At 45.2% G+C, this 16193-nt stretch overlaps 2 protein-coding genes across 5 annotated transcripts; one reads left to right on the top strand and one right to left on the bottom strand.

The window, feature by feature from the left end:
• Positions 1–498: 498 nt before the first annotated feature.
• LOC118320596 (solute carrier family 2, facilitated glucose transporter member 4-like) lies at positions 499–10353 on the top strand. The gene is made up of 11 exons (XM_035651559.2): positions 499–804; positions 2797–2892; positions 3802–3962; positions 5733–5857; positions 6010–6125; positions 6317–6479; positions 7240–7427; positions 7544–7648; positions 8165–8266; positions 8368–8571; positions 8707–10353. Exons 1-11 carry the CDS (start codon positions 772–774, stop codon positions 8929–8931), a joined length of 1518 nt encoding a protein of 505 aa, XP_035507452.1. The 5' UTR covers positions 499–771; the 3' UTR covers positions 8932–10353.
• A 77-nt stretch (positions 10354–10430) lies between these two features.
• On the bottom strand, positions 10431–14414 carry LOC118320624 (Y-box-binding protein 2-A-like). Of its 4 annotated transcripts, none has more exons than XM_047336348.1 (10): positions 14179–14414; positions 13349–13412; positions 13216–13249; positions 13034–13123; positions 12712–12954; positions 12339–12427; positions 12033–12243; positions 11316–11444; positions 11134–11207; positions 10431–11047 (listed from the first exon to the last, which is right to left on the bottom strand). In XM_047336348.1, exons 1-9 carry the CDS (start codon positions 14282–14284, stop codon positions 11172–11174), a joined length of 1002 nt encoding a protein of 333 aa, XP_047192304.1. In that variant the 5' UTR covers positions 14285–14414; the 3' UTR covers positions 10431–11047; positions 11134–11171. The 4 variants fall into 4 exon arrangements, with proteins under 4 accessions (XP_047192304.1, XP_035507515.2, XP_047192303.1 ...); XM_035651622.2 differs by having other exon boundaries at positions 11134–11210; positions 14179–14413; XM_047336347.1 differs by having other exon boundaries at positions 10431–11207.
• Positions 14415–16193: the final 1779 nt, after the last annotated feature.

Genomic DNA, 16193 nt, shown 5'->3' with positions numbered 1-16193 from the left:
ATCTTTGTGCATGAGGTTCTTTATGAGTTTTTTGGTTGCTGCTTCTGTTGTGCATCTACACGAGAGTTTGGAATTCATTTTAAAGGCCAGTCAACATGTTGCAATGTGGCTCATAAACTTGGGCCCTGAGGCCAAATATGGCCCTCAGCAAACCTCCAGCTATTGACAAATGCTTGTTGATTTAAGCAGGAATCTTAAGATGTAATCACAACGCTCTCACTGCTTTGCGTCAACTCTGGTGGCCCCACAAGAAAAGCCAGACCGCCCCTTGTCTTTAAGATCCCACCAGTCTCCTCTTGTCCAGCTCGGTCTTCTTCCTGGACACATGCTCCCTTCCCTCTCATCTTCAGCCAATGGCAGTTAAGGTCAGGAGAGCGTCCTCTGTTCTGTGTAGCAAGGACCTCAAGATCGCCCCACGGGGCCTGTCTGAAGCAACAGCCTTACCCCTTCCCCTCCAGCGCCCCCCCCTCTGGATACGGAGAGAGGCGTGCACGTGGGTGTTTGGGTGTTAAGTCTCTCCCAGCTGGACGGACGCAACATAAAACTTCCAAGGAGGGAGGACGCTGCGGGAAAAGGACGCACCGAGTCGATCACTGCAGGCTTCATCGATTGGATTTTACTTTTCCATTCGTTTTTTCGGACGCTGAAGGGCTCAGGGTTTAAGTCGGGGCTTGTTGTCCTTTTGGGGGGGGGGAGTTTCACGTGTCTCCATTTGGCTCTAGACGCGCAACTGTCACCGACTGCCGCCGAGCGCCTGGAGCTGCCGAAGTCATGCCGGCCGGGTTTCAGCAACTCGGAGGGGAGGTACATTTTCCTAGTGAGCTTTTCACAGTTTATGAATGTGGTTGTGCTTTCTTTTTGCCACTCACACGAAGCGAGTTAGCTGTGTGCTGTTCGAGAAGCCGTTAGTTTCTAGCCTTAGTCCGTGCGTATTTTTTCTTTGGAGAGGTTTTACGCACGGCGTTATCTCCACCGTACACTAAAACTGTGACTGCATTTCCCATGTCAAATTGCAGTTTGCTTTATACAATCCATATTAATGAGCAAAATCTAACTAATATTCTTAAAATGGAAATTATATTAAAAGTGATTAATTGATACGGATTTCGAATATGCGTTCAAAAACAATGGAACAATTGACCGTAGTATAAATCAATACTATATGTTTCCCTGCAGAAACTAAAACATAAGGTAGATGTGTGAAAAAAAAAACTCAAAAAAGAAAAATGTGTTTCAGCAGGAAGAAAGACTAACATCAGCCCTGATCTGACGAGGCTTCGGCCCTTATTTAGTTCTGAGGCCTGACCTTGACAAGGCAAATATCTCAGTTTGCAGGTCAGAGCTCAGTGTTGTGGGTTTGTCAGGCCACCCAGTTTGGCTTTGGTTCTGTTTCACCACCCCTCATCAACACTGCCCGTGTTTGTATGTTCCCTCCAGCCTCTCTTTAAGAAATCATTTCTAGGTCAGAAGAATACAAGGGAGGGTTTTTAAATATTATATTTAGGACCGTCAATCATAAGTCAACAGAGATTATCTGCCATTGCAGTTTCTGAAACAGTGCCAGTGCCAATAACATGTACACAGGGTGGACACTGAGCGAGCCCAGTCTGGATATATGCGAGCGGGTTGATGCTCTGACTTTTTGGCTTTAAGATTAAAAAAAAATCCATTTAGCAATAAAGGAAAGAAGTACATCACGTGAATTCTAGTTCTAGTAAGAAGGAGTCAGTGGCGGGATGAACTTTGCGAAGACATCACAGGAAGTCGAAGCCTGATCACAATGTACCAGATGAAAAGCTGATGGCAAAATGCTGCTTGCGTTTCAACGTGTCCTTTCTATTAGTTGTAGCTATTACCAGGTTATTAAAGGCAAATGCATACTCATACCCCTTATAAGTGAAAAGTAAATAAGTGACTGCACATTCTGCCGTGACGAAATACAGTTGACATAAGCACAACTGGTTGCTTTCTAACGTGGTACCTGGTTTTCCGCAAGGACACATGCACACGAGCAAACACACACACCCTTTTGTTTTGGTCCATGAATACTAAACAGCACTTATCTGCAGACTCAACAGAGCAAGGTCAACACACAGGGTTGCAGATGAAAGCTACCTTCATGATACATTGAGTAGAATAGAAAATAATGAAATTGAAAGGGAAGGTCAGCTTGGCCCGAATATGAAATAGTAAATACAGGACAAGCTAAAAGTCATGTCATGTTGTTGTTGTTGTCAGGTGACTCACACCACGAAAATGTCAACTCTTCACAAAACATCGCTACTACTATGAAGGATATTGTCTTTCCTCTTGAAAGTCCTCCAAAAGCTTACAATAGCTTAGCCGGTCGACTAATCTGCCCGTTATGAAATGAAATGCTCTTTTTAAACACACTTTGCTGTAAGGGGAGGACGTCATCTCCCCAAGGTCGTCCCGTCTGTCACCTCGGCGACAGGTGCCACCTGGCCTGATGGGAAATCGGAGGAATGCTAATGTTCAGTGAAGCGGCCTGTGAAGTCATGAACATCGCCAAAGAGATTGTCTCTCATCTGGATCACAGTTATATGTAGTTTATGTCAATGGAGTAGGGCCATACGTGTGTGTGTGTGTGTGTGTGTGTGTGTGTGTGTGTGTGTGTGTATTTGTGTGTGTGTATAATCGTTATACCTTTTATTACTCACCATGATGGAAGTAAATCTAGTTTTAAACATAGTTTATAATAACATGGCTTTATATATTGTATAGTTTTTATTTTCTTCCATTTTGTGAAAATGTGTTTGTTTGTTTCCCCTGCAGACAGTGACGGGAACCCTCGCTCTCTCAGTCTTCACTGCCACACTGGGATCTTTGGAGTTTGGATACAACATCGGTGTCATCAATGCTCCTCAGAAGGTAAAAAAAAAAAAAGTGCCTGTCTGGATCAAGGGAAGAGATGCTGTGCTTCTCACCATTCCAATGATTTTACAAGGTGGCGCGCTTGATGCCACAACATCCCGTCGCGCTGCCTCGAGGCATGTGACGAAGTCGCCTGATGCGGGAGGGGGGGGGGTGCGAGCATCCTAGTTGTGTCAATGCAGCAATAACGAGGAGAGGAGAGGCCTGTTTGGCTTATGTGGAAATGTAACACATCCACAGTCACTCGCAGTGATAAATGTCCTCAGAGTCAAGTCAGGTGAGCTGTTTCTGACTCAGCTGCTGGCCTTGACCCTCAACTTCAAACCCGAACAAGCTGACGTATAGTTCCACAGAGACACCAGAGTTGAAGCAGAGCTGCCGCGTATTATTTGTTCTTTGTTCGCTTTTCTGTGCAGGCAATTCTTGATGGTTACAAGACCATAATTTGTCATATACATAGATTTTTCTCTGCTTGATTTCACTTTGCTGTGTTAATAAACCATTAAAATGTAAATTTCTTACGCAGAAGCATCCTGGGGTATTCAGATTCAGATTTTATTGTTAATAGTTCAACTCTGTTTAGTTCAATTCAATGCAACTTTATTTATGTATGCAGCAGCTCAGCTCACCACTTCCTCGTTCCATTTATGTTTGACTGACAAATATGCATCGCATTAAGTTCATCCAAATGGATGGAAATTTTATATGCGTTTAAAATATGATAAATATTAACATGAATATTTTGTTAGTGTACTTTCAACAGACAACATGGTCCAAACTTCATTTCCTAGCTTGCCTTGTTTTTTTTGTTATTTATGCAAGTCATTCTATTCCTGTTAAAATCCCAGCCAACTGAAAACTCTGTTGTTTGGTAAAGTTTTTTGAAACACCTTGTGCCCTGCGCAGATCATCGAGGAAGACTATAACGCCACATGGATTCATCGGTATGGAGAGCCCATCCCCGCGGGGACCCTCACCTCCCTCTGGTCCCTGTCGGTGGCCATCTTCTCCATTGGGGGCATGTTCTCCTCCTCCTGTGTGGGCTTTGTGTCGGAGTGGCTGGGCAGGTAGGGAAACAGGACGATGCACTCTTTACTTTAGGTATTTCTACTACAAGTGGAAGTTAAGATTTTATTTCTGTGTCCAAGTATCGTGAATCCAAGCTTATGAAAACCTTTGGGAATCATTTTTTTCCTGCTATATATCTACAATTTCAGTTTAAATGGGGATTATTCAAAAATGTATGTGATCCTCTTCTTTCCAAGAAAACGCCAAACATCAGTAGGACTTTTTAGAGGTTTTATAGTGACCTGTGGTGCCAACACTTTATACAGCATGAAAAGTTTTTGCTTGGTCATATTGCACAATTTTAAAAACGAGATAGTGGATGCAATTAGAGGTGGCTCAGATGAAAATAAAGTTGGTTGGAAAAAAAACTAAATGACCTATTATATTTCAAGTAATATGGTAAAATTACTGTATTAATATAGCACTTTTCTAGTCTTATCGACCACTCAAAAGCTCTTTTAAAGCGTAAGTCATATTCACACACACACACACAGAGGTTAAGTTTCTTGCCCAAGGACACTTCGGCACGCTGACTTGGGGGATGCGGGGATCGAACCACCAACCCACAGGTTTGTGGGCAACCGCTCTTAACTCCTGAGCCACAGCCACCCATAAAGTAACTACTTTAAAGTACTAAGACAGTAGTAAGTATTTCAAAAAAAATGTCTGTGGCCAACTCCTTTCCACCCCTGCATGGATCCAAAATGGATCCCCACCCTCCAGTTTCAGTCGTTCTGGGGGAACTCCGCCCCGGATGCTCCTCGACGACCCTGTTTCCCCAGTTGTAGCCTGAGCTGGGATGCAAACCGGAGCCCACATCTTCCACTGACTGAAAGGGGATCTGACCAGAGCTGGCAGCACTGTGTCAGGAGGGCTGTAGGGGTGGGGGGGGGGGGGGGGCGGCACCCTGGGTCACCCTGTGTGGCTGGTAAAGACGGTGGGAGCTGCCGCGACCTCTGAGGTCAAAGTGGGTGAGCAGAGGAGGAGCATGGAGCATGAACCGATTAAAGGGCGCGTTTTTGTCAATTGTATCGTCACGCGGGCGTTTGACCTTCGTTGCATCACAGCAAGAGGCCTGCTTAAGACTTTTTGACGAGGTGGAAATTGTTGAAGGGCCGTATATTCATATGTCTTAAAACATATATGTTTTAAGGGATCTTTAAATTATTGTGATGTCTATTGTTTGGCTGAAGCTCCCTCGTCTGGCAGCCATTGTTCTGCACAGCGTTCGCTGCCTCGGCTTGTAATGATCATGGTCTTAAAAATATCTTTGAAAAAATTGAATGATGCCAAACTGCAAGTGCTGCTTTACTGCCACTGTTTCTCTATTCATGTCAACATTGCCGGGTGCATTGTTGCCACTTATCACAGCTACCTGTACCTTCCACAACACAACGGCATATTTCTTTATCTCAGAGAGAAAAAAATTGTAGACAGGCATCAAGCGACTAATTTGAGCTTCCAGTGTTTTTGTGTGACACTGCCCTCTGCAGGCTAAAAACAAATGGGACTGGGCTTTCCATTTTTAATGCGTAGCAAACTTTATGTTTGGTGGAGGTAAACAAACAGCGATTGAACGTTCATCATCCAAATGCTGCAAATTATATTTAACCGTTCCACACATTTTCATGTTTTGTGTTCTGTGTCTTGTCTTGGTAATGAAAATGAAATGGGTCAAATGCAGTTCACATCTGACGGGTTCCGGACGTTTGAGAAGCACAATTCCAAAGAAGCTTATCTGTGTTGTCTTTGTCTGTTTTGTTTTCCAGGAGGAAAGCCATGCTCATCAACAACTTGTTTGCCTTCATCGGAGGAAGTCTGATGGGCATGTCCAAGCTCTGTCGCTCCTTTGAGATGTTGATCCTGGGGCGCTTTGTCATCGGCGCCTACTGCGGTGAGCAGCAGAGCCCTGTTCTGACCCCTGATGCATTCATCCGACGGGTTTAAAGTCGCAGGAAAAAGTCTCGGGGGGGGGGGGGGGGGGGGGGGGGGGGGGTTATCTGACTCTGTTAAACGCACAGCTAAGAATCACTTACATCTCTGCAGGGTTGGCGTCAGGGCTGACACCGATGTACGTGGGTGAAATTGCTCCCACGAGTCTGAGAGGAGCGCTGGGCACGCTGCACCAACTGGCTATAGTCACTGGCATTCTCATTGCACAGGTACGACCGCACACTGCCAATGTCGTCGACCACAGATTCCACCGAACTGTCACGTTCCTGGACGCGTGTTAATCTGAGGTCGCATCCAAATGTCTTTTTGTACAAGCTTCATCTCGAAATGTTTCACGGGGGGGACCTTTTTAAACCATTTCGCACACTCACGTCCGGTTCCTCTCCCCCCCCGGGTGCAGATTCTCGGCCTGAATTCGCTATTGGGCAGCGAGGAGCTGTGGCCTGTTCTGCTGGGATTAACCGTCGTGCCGACCGTATTTCAGATGGCACTTCTTCCCTTCTGCCCCGAGAGCCCCCGCTTCCTCTACATCATCCGCTGCAAGGAGCACCACGCCAAGAGCGGTGAGCCGGGAGTCAGACAGCCTCAAAGTTTGGCTCTTTTCTTGGAACGAGCTTTACTTTTACCGGATGTGTTGTTGTTTTTTCTGTGTCTGAACTGTAGTTTTAATGTTTCATTTTTCATGAGGTTAAAACAAAAATGTAGCCATGTGATGAGAAAGTCTGATCTCTGTGAAAGGGGCAGCTGAGGACATAATAATAATTCTTGTAGTAGCTATAAAATATCACCAGTCAGCTCATACAGCATTGTGCATGTCTCACATGTACTGTACTGTGTTTGTCCCTTATGTTTCTCCATGTTTTGCGACAGAACAGTTGGAACATGCTGCACAAGATGCACAAAGAAAAAAAGCTTATTGACCTGTTTATTATTTCAGAAAAGGCTAATCTATTAACCTATGAGACGTTTGAATGACATGAGATGAGGCGATGAATCTACTGAGGGCGTAACAAGTGAATCCTGCAACAAACCTGCAAATAGATCTGGACAAAAAGGGATTGGATGTTACAGTACTGTGCCTTGCTGTCCGTACCAAATGCTGTCATCACACCGTTTGCAACATTTTTGGGTTATCCGCACATGTAAGATCTTAAAATGGCCCCGTACACTTTGTGGTTTCCGGCACGAGTGCTCCCCTGACCGGCGGTCCAATAACGCTAACGTGTCCTCGTGGAGAACAAACGTCAGGCGAAGAAAAAAAAAAACGCACAACCCTTTTTTCTCCGCGCTCACTCCCTCGCGTTCCCTCCGTCCTCCGCGCAGGCCTGAGGAGGCTAACGGGCAAGCTGGAGGTGGGCGACATGCTGGCGGAGATGAAGGAGGAGAAGAGGAGGATGGACATGGAGAGGAAGGTGTCCATCCCGGAGCTGTTTCGCTCCCAACTCTACCGCCAGCCCACCATCATCTCCATCCTGCTGCAGCTCTCCCAGCAGCTGTCCGGGATCAACGCAGTGAGTTGCTTCATGGGTGTTTGAATGACCTTAGGAGACTTGTTTGAATCTTTGAAAAAAAACAGGAATCAGTGCAGTGTAATATTGACTTCACCTAATCCTGTTTGCCCCCCCAGATTTTCTACTACTCCACCAGTATATTCATGAAGGCAGGGGTGCAGAGTCCAGTCTACGCCACTATAGGAGCTGGTGTGGTGAACTGCGCCTTCACCGTGGTCTCAGTGAGTAGTACCAACGCACCAACGTGTCTCCACCTGCAGTTTCTGTTGAGAATTCCATTCTGAAGCATCCAATTTGGTCTGTTTTTGTACGATAGAAACGTTTTTCGTCCCGCTCTGAACCAAAGTGGGCCTCTACTACTGATTAACGCCGTTATCAGAGCGCAAATAAGATAACAGAAGAGGCAGGCCAGCACTTTTTTACTCTGCCTGTCTCTCCGAGTCAACTTTGGTTTGGCAAGTCAAGATGTTTTCAATGTCATTATATGGGTCGAGTAATATAGTGACATTTTAGAGGCAGGCTGTAGCAGCAAGGCTCCGGAGCCGGCAACGGTCCGTCCACAGATTTGGTCCAGACTGAAATATAACAACTATTGGATGGATCTTAATGAAATTTGGTTACAGACCTTCTCGTCCTCCTCACCTGTTATCTGCCGTAATATCTGGAACCATCGTCAGGTCAAAATCTTCACCCATTACATTCCTGGCTCTGTCGCCCCTTGTCCCTCTCACCGACAGCTCTTCCTGGTAGAGAGGATGGGTCGACGGACACTCCACATGATCGGACTGGGAGGAATGTGCATCTGTGCCATCATCATGACCACGGCCCTCGCTTTACTGGTCAGTCTCCCAAAGATGCACATTTTTGTGGATTTCTTCCCCCTCTCCTTATCCCCCCCGTGTCCACAAACCTCTGAACCTGGTCTCCTTCCACCTGACAGGACAGCGTTCCCTCGATGAGCTACGTCAGCATGCTGTCCATCTTTGGTTTTGTCGCCTTCTTCGAGGTGGGACCCGGTCCCATCCCCTGGTTCTTCGTAGCCGAGTTATTCTCGCAGGGTCCGAGGCCGGCTGCAATGGCTGTGGCCGGCTGCTCCAACTGGACAGCCAACTTCATCGTCGGCATGTGCTTCCAATATGTTGCTGTGAGTATATATATTTTATTTTCATTTTAAATTGATGATTTCTTTCTTGGCACTAGCTCTTGCATTTTCTGTGGATGTGCAAGGTTCACTCCTTCGCACGTGATCTAATCTGGACGTCGTCCCGTCCTTCCCCAGGACCTCTGCGGGCCATACGTCTTCCTGATCTTCGCAGCGCTGCTCCTCTTCTTCCTCATCTTCACATTCTTCCGGGTGCCCGAGACGCGGGGAAAGACCTTTGACCAGATCGCAGCAAACTTCCACCAGCACGCGATCGCAGGAATGATGGACATGGATATGGACATGGACATGGACAAGCAGAGCACCGAGCTGGACTACTTGGGGGAAGAAAGCATAAACTGAGGAGTTTGAAGAGAAATGGAACTGAGTGGGGCTTGGGATGAACTGTATATACGGGGCCTGACACCAAACATTTATTTTCTGACATGTATATTGAAGTCTATCGTTGTATTCACATCAATTTTGGTGCCAAAGAAGTGTTCAATGTGTGCCAATCTGGGTGTTTTGGAATTGTCTTTAGCTGGTACCACTGCAATACGAGGTTATGAGTTATGACTTGACAAAGGCCTAAAAACCAAGAGTTGACAGTTATTAGTTTTAAGGAATACTGTACGATGCACATAAAGGTGGTTTATGGACTGTTGAGGCATCGGCTGCCAGTGTGGCAGCATTTTATGCGATGATGATGCACACACGGAAGTGGAGAGGGAGGAGGATTTCCTGCACTTTATTTACAAAGACAGCCAACGTTTTCAGTCAGAAGATTTAAAAAAAATAAAATATGTATATATATATACACACATACAAAGCCATGAGGTGGTGTAAGCCTTGCTATGTTGTACTAAAGCTGGGAACACACGAGAGCGTAACAAATGACACGATTGAAGTGAGACACTGCTCATAGTTATTAACAAAATATGAGGGGATCACCTCATTTATAGTTGTAAAAGTCCAACCCAATGGTCAATAGCTGTTAACGCATCTGAAAGGGACAAGGGTTGAATCCTACAGGTGCAAAATTATTTTAGTTTGCATTTTATTAAGGCGATGCTCTGGTGTTTTGTTTAGAGGTTTGGCTTTTGTAAAGGGGAATTTCATATTCCTTCAAATATTTGACAAAAAAACCAAAACTATTTAAATACCCAAGATCAAGGTTTTGAACAACTAGTGAAGAAAAAAACTAAAATACTAGTGATTAAATACCAACAGTCCACGGTGACCCACTAATGGAGAAAAAGACTCAAACTGGGGAGGAGCATTCCCAGTTAACACTAAGGAAAAATGCCATCGAAGCATTTGTCTAATCATGAGAAACGCACAACCTGTAGAAATACTACTTTTAAAGAGACAGTCTATTTTAAATACTTCCGTGTACATATTGTGTTTGGTCACCGATAGTTTTCAGGGTGCGAGAGTCTAAACTGTTCAATGCTTTGTGCACTCTCGCTGGCGTTTGGTTTTGTAAACAAGTCTCATATACAAGACTATAGAGCAACATGTGCAATTTATAGGGGCTGACTGTAAAGGGATCTTGTAGATTAGTTATTTTGTTTGTTTAAATCACAAGCATCACGTTAGTGTATTTCCCTGGGAACTGCCATGTGTGCCGTTTGTTCTTTTATTAGCGTGTATCACTACCTTGTGAGGAAAAAAAAAATTAAAACGAGTTGATGGAGGACCTGTAATTGTACAGAGAGAATATTGATACTGTAGTCATGTTATAACTAAAGGATGCAAGTTCTGTAAATACTGTTACTGAAAACACCATATGCGTCGTCCATTAATGACCGACCCTCGATATTCCTTCGGTTTGTGGAAGAAACGAGAACTGCACGCCGAGATTTGCAAACATGATTTATTACTTAGCATTTTAAGCGCCAACATTGCACATTATCCCCTTCAAAGAAAAAGCACACACAAATAAGTAAAACAAAAGAAATAAGTTTCTTTTTCAATATATCCTCAACTGGGGAGGATGAAGGGAGTAGAGTATGTTTTAAGACGTGATTTGAGGTGGTAACTGAACTAAACTGACTCCCATAACGTACCACCAAACTCACACCTGCTTGGTTTTCCTCTCTTTAACCAAATTAAGTTAAATAAAAATCAAGGCTGGTTCCTCTAAACTACTTGACGTGCCCAATCTGATCAATCAAAGAAAAACTGTTTTAAAGGGGGGCTGGAATAACTGGGCGACCAAGCAGATTGTCCATTTCTCTTTTCAAAGATGTACCTTAAATTTCTAAATATGCACCCACCACCCACCTGTATCCCATTTCTTCCCCTACTCCGTCCCTCTCCAAACATCAAGTGTCTATAGACGGGACGACAAAAACACAAGACGAGGGGGGGGGGGTGGCTCGAGGGGACGACAGTGAGATGAGGTGGGTTGGAGGACGGGGGAGTGCAGGGAGGGGAGAGCAGTGCACGTGTTCTGAAATAGGTCCAGTCCTCCAACCTACAAGAAACAAAACAAAAATGGAACATACAGAGACACAGATTTATAGAAAGACAAGAAACAAAGACATTAAAACACAAAAACACCTCTTGCCAAGGGTCACGTGACTGGGTTCTCATTGACGTCACTCGGTTGGTGCTGGGACTGCTGTGGCAGCTTCCTGCTGTGGGGTAGGACGGTCAAGATATTTGTCTCATATACAAGGAAAAAAAACACAATGCTTGCGAAAATGCAAAAGGTGGAAAATATTAAGAGTTTAAGACCTCACCTCAGGTGATTTGGGCGTTGGAGAGGTTTTCGGGGAGGTCTTTGGTGATTTTGTTGTGGATTTGAGGTCAGCTGGTTTTGAATTCTGAGGTGGGGTACCAGGCTCTGATGCAGACTTCTCCGTATCATTCTGCAATATGTGCAAGCAGAAACAAAGTAAGGAAAAAAAGTGTTGAGTATGCAACAGTAAACCATTACAATATGCACAACTGCCAGGATAGTTTTATCTATTAAATCTGTTAACATAAAAAGGGCGATTCGTGCATTTTAGGATTTGGTGCAAGATGCAAGAAGACTTGCACATTAGGTTTTACATTGTTTTTTTGACCAGTAAAATGATTGACCACAGGAAACTGTCGCTTTAATACTTCCTGGCATTTTGCCTTTGATAGATGACAAGTCAAGACACAGTACATAGATACTGTAGAAAACAAAAAGGGATTACAAAACACTTGTTGCATAGCCAAAGCCGTCGTTGACTCGTGGTGGTTCATGAGTCCATTTATGACAATGCTAATCTACAAAGTCCATGGTGCTACACTGCTCCCAGAGTGCATAGATCACAAACGCCTCCACCCCGCTTTGGTTGGAAATTTCTCTCGAAAAAACAATAAAAGATAAAAAGGCAAGTTTATTTTTTCCATACATTTTTGTTAACATTGCCCAAATCTGTGCTTCACAGAAAACCAGGAGGAGTTCACCGAACGTAAACACTCACTTTTGAAGTGGACGACTCAGAGTTCCTTTGCCTGCGGCGTCTTATCTGGCGCCGCGGTTTCTGGCCCTGGCCCTCGGCGGCTTCTCCGTTGGTCTGCGGGCCCTCGGAGGCCTCCGTCTGCTTCACCTCACTCGGCTCCTGACTCTGCTCTGGAGCAGCCGCCTGCTGGCCGTCAGCCGCCTGATCGGACTGCGGCCGAGGCCGGAACGGTCTGAGCGTCAGGACGAGAGGGGAACATCGAGTCAGTTCAATCAATACTGGAATCATTGGAAGTGGGACTCATTTTAAAGCTATAGAAATTCATACCTGCGGTACGGACGCCAGAATCTACGCCGCGGTGGTCGCTGCATTTGGTCGCCTTCTGCTACTTCGGTCTTTGGCTCTCCAGTCTCACCCTGACAGATCAAGACACAAAACCTCAGAGCTGTATTCTCCCTGTTAAAGTCATTCTCTCAATATTTAAAAGCTGTGATTCTACTTTCTTATCGTGTTTTATACCAATTTGTACACTAGGTTGTATTCAAATCTCATCTCCACCCTCCCCTCAAGTTCTTTTTCAAGGTTAAAAAAAGAACGAGAACAAATGACCGTCCACCCTGCAGCAACATCCGTTTCCTACTTCTTCAAATCTCTACAGGTCATCTTTGTCCTCGGTACCCATCCCTCTGCTTCAGCTTACATTTTGTGCCTCCGGCCGTGGTCTGTAGGGCCTACGTCGACGCTGCTGAGGTCTCTGTCCATCGCTCTCCCCCGATCCTTCGCCCTCAACAGTGGAGGCCTGGCCGTCCGCCGGTTTGCTCTGGTCATCAGGCAGAGGGCTGCGGGGGAAGAACCGCCGACGGAAGCGCCGCTTGTTGGGTGCGTAGCGGCTCCCTTTGACTGGCACGCCGCCCGGGCCGGTCACGTTGGCCGCCTCCGAGCCCTGGTGGGAGAATGCAGCGATGCTCCAACACCGGCAGACATTTAGAAGTTTTGTTAAACGGATTTTCCACAATTCTCACCTTGGCCGCTTCAATCACGTCGAACTCCACGACCTCCCCGTCACCCACGCTGCGGAGGAACTTTCTAGGGTTGTTCTTCTTGATAGCAGTCTGAGGAAGACGGATTGAGCATCAAACCAAATGGCATATTATCTTCTTTTCTTTTTTTTTAAACATTCATACACAAATGTGCTTCACATTACCTGATGGACAAATACATCTTCTTTGGTATCATTCCTTTGAGAAATAAAAAAAAACTCATTCCAATTAGTAAACTTGACTCATGGGGCTTCAGACGTCTTTAATTGAAAAAAAAAAATATGAGGATGACAGTACCTGTTTATGAAGCCATAGCCATTACGTACATTAAACCACTTCACTGTGCCTTGGACCAAGGTGGCTGCAACAGCAGGCAGCACATGATTTAAATTCACATACTGTTATATAGACATTAAAAAATATATATATATTTGATAAGTCATCTCATTTGTACCAATGGCAGCCCTGCTCACCAGAACACGGCACTTCCGCACGTCAATCATTAACCATAAAACTTTGGAACTGGGTCACGAGGGAGGGGTTGCTGCTGAGCACGGCAACGCGTTGCTCAACTCGACAAAAGGTCATAAAAACAATTAACCAACCCCCCCCATCACCTAAAACGCATTTTTAATTGGTTCGTTTGGGTCTCGCCGCGATGGTTTGCACCTGCGAGGGCGCGCGGGAATTTAGGTCGTGCGTTCACACCGTTGACAGACTTGAAAAAACAATGTGGTTTTTTGTTCCTTTGCTCCAGTTACAGGAAGGAAAAGGGAAACAAACAAACAGTTTAAACTGTGTCCCAAATCAGAAATGACGAATTGAGCGATATTGCAGGTGATCCAAACAAATGCTGCTGTTCACAGGCACAGGTTCGCTGGTCGGTGCGTAAAAGCGCGAGGGCACGTGTCGTCAGAGGCAACGCGGGCGCCAACGTGACGACACGAGTGACGCCTCGCCGCGGACGTCACAACATACACAAGTGCACACGTGGAGCTGATCATGCACTGCATCGATGAGACAAACATCGGCCGATTAAACATGAATTCGTGTTGGTCTCGCTCGCTCACAAACATTCTGGCCGACTGCACACTCAAATGTCACAAGTGCGCACCCTCCTCACCCACCTATGACTTTCCTCTCCGGCTGCTCCGGCTGCGGCTTGTCGTCGTCGTTGTCCTCCTCCACCGGTGCCACCGATGGTGGAGCGCTCTGCGCCTCGGCGTCGGTCATGCTCGCTGTCGGTTGTAGCCACGCTTTTTCGCTCAAAGTCCCCTCCTCCTCCTCCCTCTCCGACTGTTCCCAAAACTTTTTTACCAGCCCGGCACGTCAAAGTTTTTATCCCGACATCCCCTCGGGCCGCCGGACAGAAGCCGCGCCCTCATTGGCTTCCGCGACAGGCCGGGGCGGACCGCGATTGGCTGGGAGCGCCAGGGCAATCGGGAGGGAAACCATTGACAGGTGGAGGACAGGTAGGAGCGAGAGCCGCTTGATTTTAAAATAACGGGAAGTGTTTTCTTTTACAATAATGCTGAGTGACCTCACACAAGTACCGAGGCCAAATGTTTCAGACTGATGTATTTCACAACGTCTGGATTGCACAGATTTAACCAAAAACGAACTAATGCACTTAATATTTGTCAGTGAAACATAAAGACAATCTCAAACGCAAGATAAATACGCACAAAAAACAGAGTGATATGTTCAAAATCGATAAATCCAATTGGTTTCAAATTTGTACACCTAATTGTTGGAATCACATTGTGCCTGTTTTGATAAATCAATGTGATTTTTAAATTTGATTTAAATTAGGCCTAAATATTTTTGTGAGAGAAGGAGGAGTGTATTAAAATATTGTGTGATTATAACAGGCCTTTCATAGTTCATAGACCACTTTATGACCGTCTGTATGAAATAGGGCTTCTCAACGCTTGTGACAGGATCCAGTGTGATGCATTTAGAGTAGAGTTTCTACGAGAAGAAACTTTTACAAAACTCAGGGGATGGGAATCATTTTCAGTTTATGATATATATATATGATGGGCTATAAACTAGCAGAACTGACTTGTCATGTACAATGCAATCAGTTTATTGTGTAAAACTGCTTCGTTATTATAAACGAGGTGGATCAGAAACTAATTCCCTTGCCTCAGCCCCTTATGATCTGCAATAAAGAAATTAATCGTTGTTAAAATCAACCCTTAATATTGGATGTTATCGCAGTCTGGAGATTATGTTGACCTGTGAATAAATAGCCCTGTCAACTTTTGAGGCGGTGATTTTGTGCTCTGCTGGGGAACTTCCAGTGGAGTTTCATTTGACATGGGATCAAGAAAGCGATGAGTGAATTTTACATTTTGGGGGTTAACTATGCCCTTCAACTGCAGCCCTCAGCACACATAGGTCACGGGACTCCAGTTTCACAGCACCAAATTTAACCCAGCAGCTCTAAGAACTGCCAAGTTCAATGAAACCATCCGGTGTTGGACTCCTAATCAGAAGTGTAATGACTGGTAGCAGAGGGAAGTACAGCCATTTGAGGAGCACACTGACAGAAAACTTCTTTTTTATGAAATTTGCCTAGTGAAAAAAAAGTGTTCATTGAGTCTGGATGAGAAATGTTTTGATATAATATGCAAGTAAAGGTACTGGTGTGTGTATCACACATGTGGCAGCAAAACTTCTTAATTATTGAAACTATTATACAATATGAAAATAATAAAGTGTTCGACTATTTGAAAAAGTCAATGTTTTTGTTTTGATTTGACGTAAATGGTTGTGATGTGGATAACGGTGATAGATATGTGCAATCTAATTTATTTTCAGACAACTGATCCCACTGCATCATTTCATATTAGAAACCTGGGGGTAATATCTGTATGGATCAACACACACACACACACACACACACACACACACACACACACACACACACACACACACACACACACATGTCACAGTGTGTGTGTACAGTAAAGTCTGGAGAAAGAACCGAGTGGTCCATGTTGCGCTGGAATGGAAAAGTCACGCATGCGCAGAACGTGCCAAACTGGGCGATGTTTATTTCGTAGCCACTTGGATGAAAGCAGCGTCAAGCCACTTTCGGTGAGCCGGGAAAGGTCAGGGGGCGGCGCAGCCTCGC

This window comes from Scophthalmus maximus, chromosome 12, assembly GCF_022379125.1.
Source record: "Scophthalmus maximus strain ysfricsl-2021 chromosome 12, ASM2237912v1, whole genome shotgun sequence".
Classification (NCBI taxonomy): Eukaryota; Metazoa; Chordata; class Actinopteri; order Pleuronectiformes; family Scophthalmidae; genus Scophthalmus; species Scophthalmus maximus.
This window is presented reverse-complemented; position numbering and strand designations above follow the sequence as displayed.

Bases quoted from the DNA above. Each gene is read 5' to 3' on its own strand.
- LOC118320596 (XM_035651559.2), top strand. From the start codon at position 772: ATGCCGGCCGGGTTTCAGCAACTCGGAGGGGAG. The intron at 3,963-5,732 runs GTAGGGAAACAG...TTTGTTTTCCAG, and splicing joins GTGTCGGAGTGGCTGGGCAG to GAGGAAAGCCATGCTCATCA. The intron at 7,649-8,164 runs GTGAGTAGTACC...TCTCACCGACAG, and splicing joins GCGCCTTCACCGTGGTCTCA to CTCTTCCTGGTAGAGAGGAT.
- LOC118320624 (XM_047336346.1), bottom strand. From the start codon at position 14,284: ATGACCGACGCCGAGGCGCAGAGCGCTCCACCATCGGTGGCACCGGTG. The intron at 12,955-13,033 runs GTGAGAATTGTG...TTCTCCCACCAG, and splicing joins ACGTGATTGAAGCGGCCAAG to GGCTCGGAGGCGGCCAACGT. The intron at 11,211-11,315 runs GTGAGGTCTTAA...CCTACCCCACAG, and splicing joins CAACGCCCAAATCACCTGAG to CAGGAAGCTGCCACAGCAGT.